This window comes from Trachymyrmex cornetzi, unplaced genomic scaffold, assembly GCF_001594075.2.
Source record: "Trachymyrmex cornetzi isolate Tcor2-1 unplaced genomic scaffold, Tcor1.1 scaffold9, whole genome shotgun sequence".
Taxonomy (NCBI): Eukaryota; Metazoa; Arthropoda; class Insecta; order Hymenoptera; family Formicidae; genus Trachymyrmex; species Trachymyrmex cornetzi.
Window position 1 is genome coordinate 1053647 of NW_017300244.1, and position 6000 is coordinate 1059646.

Here is a 6000-nt window from a genome sequence, read left to right on the forward strand (position 1 = left end):
AGTATGCCTTTTTTAATTGAACTTCATTTATTGTCCAGTGCCAAGTATGCCACTGGGTAATTAGTGACTATCCACTGATCCAGATTTAGAGAGTATTATTATCTTTGACTAAACAAAAAATTCTTTCAATTGTAGTGCAATCCGCTTGGCTGCATAATTGAAAAACTAAGTAAAAATTAATGTTCTTGCAAAATTGTTATTATTATTTACATTTGTGAAAAAATTTTAACAATACAAACGATAAACAAAGTCAGCAAAAAGTCGGCTTGTGTAAAATCAAATACAACCGAGATTCGTCAACATTACAACAAATTACAAAATTTCACTTGTTTTCTGTCAAATTTACTCTGATCATGAGTAGCTTCTATGCATATACATAACGCAATTCAAACAAATTATGCATATAAAGGTATACGTGGCGGAAGCTGAAGGGATTCCGGAATACGGGACAACGACTACCCTTGGCAAGCGACTCGTGGCCGTCAAGTTTTTACTACCGGAAGCCAGTGAGAAGGAAAAGTGAGTATACACGTCCATATGGAAGTCGCAATTTGCATTCTGTTTCATTATAGTGACGCTCGATTGAACAAGCATGCCTTTCTGCCTTCCTCTAGTCCGTTTCCTCCGCGTGTGCGACGATAAACCTTGTACATTCACATAAAGACACATTTCTACAACACCTGCTATCCAGTCGTATTCACGATTTTTATACAGCATACATTTATTAATATCGACCGATATATCATAAGCTACCTCCCGGAAAAGATAAAATCGATAGCCGGCGTTAAGAAGGTTCGATACCTATTGTCAGACAAATTGATTATTATATGTTTATAGATTGATTATTATATGACATTTCAGGACAAAATTCTAACAATTAATAATTTTTATACGCACAGGTTAGAATATTCGAACTCCACAGAAACGTGTCAACCCGATAATTTTAGACACTTTGACAATAGTTTTGACATGTTCCGCTCGAGTTCTGTACGAATAAATTATTATCAATGATTATCCCGCCTTATAAATATTTTTTAATAAATTATTTTTAGTAATGAATTTAAGTAACACGTATAACGAAAGCTTGTGGTCAAGCAGGTAACTAAAAAGTAATAAATGATTTAACTGAAAACTAAGTTATAGTCTTAAATGTAATGAACGTTAGCATTCATATAAATCCACATAAAATATGGAAAATACATTAAATTTTATAACATTTTATGAAAAATACATTAAATTTCATATACATATATACAAATGTACGTTTCAGTTATAGATACATTAAATTTAATGTAATGTCATGGTCATGAAATTAAATTCAACTCATATAATTCAAAAGTACATTAAATATCATAATATTTTTAATAGTGTAATTATTTTAATGGTATGAAATTATTTTCAGATCTGTATCTAGTTAAATTTTCAGATACTTCGGCAAAATCGTTCTTTCCGTGTAATATCTATCTAACACATTCAAAATATTCCTGGAAAATTATTTCGGTCATTACGTGCACGGACAGAACGATTTTACTGAAAAATCTAAAATTTTGCTAGATACAAGTCTGAAAAATAATTCTGTCGGATTATAAAAATAATTTTGTTGGAAATTCAAACTGGTTGTTAGAATATCAAAATTTTTTGCAGCGTTTCTCATCACTTTTTAGTTTTTTAACATAATTATTTTGATGGTCTAACAAAATTATTTTCAAATCTGCATTCAGCAAAATCGTTCTTTCCATGTGCGCGTTAGTTGAAAGCAGGGGCTTGTTTTCAGCTCGATTATCCCGCATTATCGAAATTCATGTAAGAGAAAATATTTTCGTGAAATGAAAATGGGAGTCCGCATAATAAGCGTAACACGCACGTCCAAAAATGCGATGGCGAAAGAAAGAAGAGGGCAGTAAGCTAAATTATGCGAGAGAGATCGTTCTCGGCAACAGCATATGATACATCGAATTTGGAGATAAAAAACGAGCGGTCCACGTTCGTGTTCTCTGGCCGAATGCATGCGACGACCCGCGTCGCGGCGCGACGTCCACCGAGGAAGCCCCGCGGCGGCGAAACGTCCGGATATACCGTTCCCGGATGATCGTTCTCGCGGCTATCGCGTCAGACATCAGAAAAAGGCCAGTTCGATTCCACGAATGGAACGGATTTGCATACAATGACCGGGAGATAGGATATCGGGCTGACTTTGGCGCGCACTATGGGCCGATGTGTGCAGCGGAACGAAGGGCGGGAGACCTCGTAGCGGAGATGACAAAGCTTCCCACCAATGAACATCGACGAAAATCGACGGACCTTCCCATTGGATACCGCACTGCCTGGGACCTATTGCGCTCGGCAGACTCTGGCTCTGACCTGAAGAGAAATTTCGTCGACTCCGTCCGCGGAGCAATCTGTCGGACGTCTCAGATGCGAGGGAGAATAGCGAGCAATTTGGCTGATTTAGCGTGCATGAGTGTATCTACTTGCGCGAGGAGTTTCGCTGCACATTGCAATTCCGTAACAGTGCCTGGTGCATGGTGCATCGCGTGCTTGTGTGCGAAGTGATTGCACAAGCATCTTACGAAAGTGATTAATTTATTGTTAACCATTACATCAATCACTTTAAACCTCTCTCATCGATTCCGCTATCTCTGGAAGAATCAATTTTCACATAATTCGATGCATTCCTTAAACCTTTATAAAAATACTATTGGTACTTAAATATTTGAGTTAATAAGTAGATCGACTTTCAAATGTCGGAACAATCCGCAGGCATAAATCACGACAGTTCTGTCGATTCTATATAAAACGACTAGATATACATATATATAGTCTCCGAGACTCGTCGTATTTTATCTTGTGCGAGAAAGATCTTCGAAAGATTCTAGGCGGATCCTCAGCATCCACTCACGCAACAAGCTTCTGTCGCGCGGATGACTTATAGCTTGTCGTGACTGCATCGACGAGTTTGCCCTCCGTGTTGAAACGCAAACAACTGCGACATATGGAGAACCGCGCTCTTACATACGCATCACTTCTTGAGAGATACAGGGAATTTCTCGCAACAAAAAAAATTCGTCGCTCATTATCCTAATGTTAATTACATTTTTACTACGTATAACTTTGTATCCTAACTCCTCTAAATATATTTGAATAGATTTTTTGTTCAAGCTAAAAAAATATATTTAGTTGTTTTTATAAAATAATTTCTCTGCTTTGTAAATAACAAAAATATTTGTTTATATCAACTATTACAATTTAGTTCCATAAGATGTTTTGTTCGATATACATTTTAACCAAATATTTTTATTCGGTATATTTCAACCAAATTTTTGTTGTTACAACAAAATTTTTATTCATAGAACGGAACATTTTTTTTTAGTGATATTATATTCTATTCTCTTATATCTCTCAATACAGTAGAAAAAATAGTTTGCTATAACTAAAAATTTAGCCAGATTTGAAAATAATGTTGTTGAACTGTCAAAATAATTATATAGAACCGAGTATAGAACGCTTAAGTTGGTTGCTAGAACGTCAAAACTTTTTGCAACGTTACTTATGCTTGAGTTTTCTGCATAAATATTTTGATGACCCAACAAAATTAATTTAAAATCTGTATCTAACTAAATTTTTGCATATATTTCAACAAAATCATTCCTTCTGTGAAAATTTGCAATGCCTACGCATACATAGCGCGTAGATTCGAACGGAATCGCAAAAGTCTTTCATGCGATGGTAAATAAGGAAAGTACAACAGAGGATGCTCGCATGTGCAGCCGCTCGTTCGGAGGAGGCCATGCTGACGGTAGATAAGAAATGTTTTATACACCATGCTCGCATATTACAGTGTATGACTCACGCTGATACTTTATTAAAAATAACGCATGGGCTCGACTGCTCCGATTTGCATCCATTCGAGGTAAATGACGCATATATCATTTCTTCAAATTATCGAAATCATGATAAAATTTCATCATTATATAAAAAAGAAACTGCTAAGGCCTGTTCACTACGCGCAAGTTCCAATTTTATCTATTTCAAGAATTGTGATGTTAAAAAGTTATAATTAAATCTCGAGATAATTTTTTATTTTAAATGCTTTTATACATTTTTCAAAATTTATTCCTTAATAGTACAGCACTGTGTATAGCTTTTTTTTTTTGCAAATTTATATTTATTCTATCGTACCATTGTGCTAAAAATTGTTGTCGGAAAAATCAAAGGTTGTTTTCAAAGTCATAGATCGAAATTGAAATTAAATTGCGAATTCGGTATCACGTTCGTGGTACTGTGAACACCGCCAATACAATAGGGAACGTTCCAGCGTAACCGCCGATACCAGCGGCACGAGAGAGGAGAAATTGAACCGCGAATACGAAGTTTCGGCTAATGCGAAAGTCATTAACCTGCCTTAGGAGTGGCGGTAACGCTAAACGGGCTATTTTGCATATAATGGCCAAGAACAGGACCGTATGTTTCGCCCACGTTGGACTCGAAGGTGCCGCGACAATCGCGCGCACCAGCGAATTCTTAGTTTACAGCGAATCGATACGCAGGGCGCCGTCGTTTAGTTAACGGTCGCATTAAGCTATCACGCGAAAGTGCCATTACCAAGTCGATCGTAAGTAAGACCGGAGTAACGATGCTGCGTGGAAAGGCGCGTCGCACATATGTACTCATACGCTGGAAAGCGCTTCTCTTATCCGGAAGTACACGACCCAACGAACTGGATGGCGACCGCAGCCGTTAACGTCATACGAACGTTGGGACCACAATGTAGAAAGCGCGCAACGCGATACGAGTCATTATCTAGGACGGACATCAGTGACTCTTGTTACTTTAAAGTTCAAAGCGGCATCACATTTACTTTAATTGTTATTTTATATCATGTTGTTATTAAATATAATATGTATATATATTTGTTTTGTTATTATATATATAATTATTTATATTTATACATTTCGTTTTCGGGAAGATTTTTGAATTTTTTGTCTCAGCATCCAATCTCGCAAAAGAAGGGCATAATATTTAATTTGGTAGATAAAGTTTTTTATATCTCACACCCACAATTTCACAAAAAAAATCTTGAATTGTTAAGATACTGTTGGAAAACGATTATCCAATAGATTTTATATTCGATACTATTAATGAAAGAGTTAAAATATTAATAAATAAATTGAACTCTTGTTCAGCTAAAAAAACAAATAACAATTTACCTAAAGAACGTGTTAAATGGTTTTCCATACCGTATTTGGAAGAGATATCGAATAAATTCAAGAATGCAATTAATGGGGTTTGCCATAAGGTTTCATTTTTTAGTTTGAACAAGTTGAATCAGTTTATTATAGTTCATAAAGATTCTTTAAACAATGAATTAAAAAGGAATGTAGTATACAAGATCAATTGTCGTGATTGCGATGCTTCCTATGTGGGACAAACTGGGAGAAAATTAAAAACCAGACTTTCTGAACACAAAAAGTATATCCATAGTAAAACATCCACTCATTCAGTGATCACAGAACATAGGTTGCAGAACGATCATGACTTTGATTGGCAAAACGTAAAGATTTTGGATGTAGAAAATTATTACAAAAGATTAATATCAGAGATCATCCATATTAATCGACAGACCAATGGGCTGAATTTACAACATGATACCATTGGTTTAAATCATGCGTACATTGAAATCCTCAATAAACTTTAAGGTTTGTTCGTAACATAATATGTCAGAAACTTGTTTGTCTTCAAATTGATCGCTACTTGTTTAGTAATCATTATTTAACCGACTGTCGAAATGACAAGACACATATTGTTCTCGCAGTTATTTTTTAAAAATTTGACGATAATTTATAATATATTAACGAGTTACAAAATGTTGCATAAGAGAGATTCATTGTTCATTGTAGAAACGTCGACTGTGTGAGGTGAGGTAATTATTAATTTTCAAATTATACATACGATAATCTAATCTTTCCTATAATTTTAGCTTGAGTTCTCATTGCCACTCAG

General features: G+C 35.4%; 1 protein-coding gene across 2 annotated transcripts in view; it reads left to right on the forward strand.

Moving 5' to 3' along the window:
* LOC108769373 (epithelial discoidin domain-containing receptor 1) overlaps positions 1–6000 on the forward strand; it is a 169334-nt gene that overhangs the window by 148967 nt on the left and 14367 nt on the right. For both annotated transcript variants that reach the window (XM_018520313.1, XM_018520314.1), the window contains exon 12: positions 410–519. In XM_018520313.1, coding sequence (XP_018375815.1) covers positions 410–519 — 110 coding nt within the window. The remainder of the gene's footprint in view (positions 1–409; positions 520–6000) is intronic.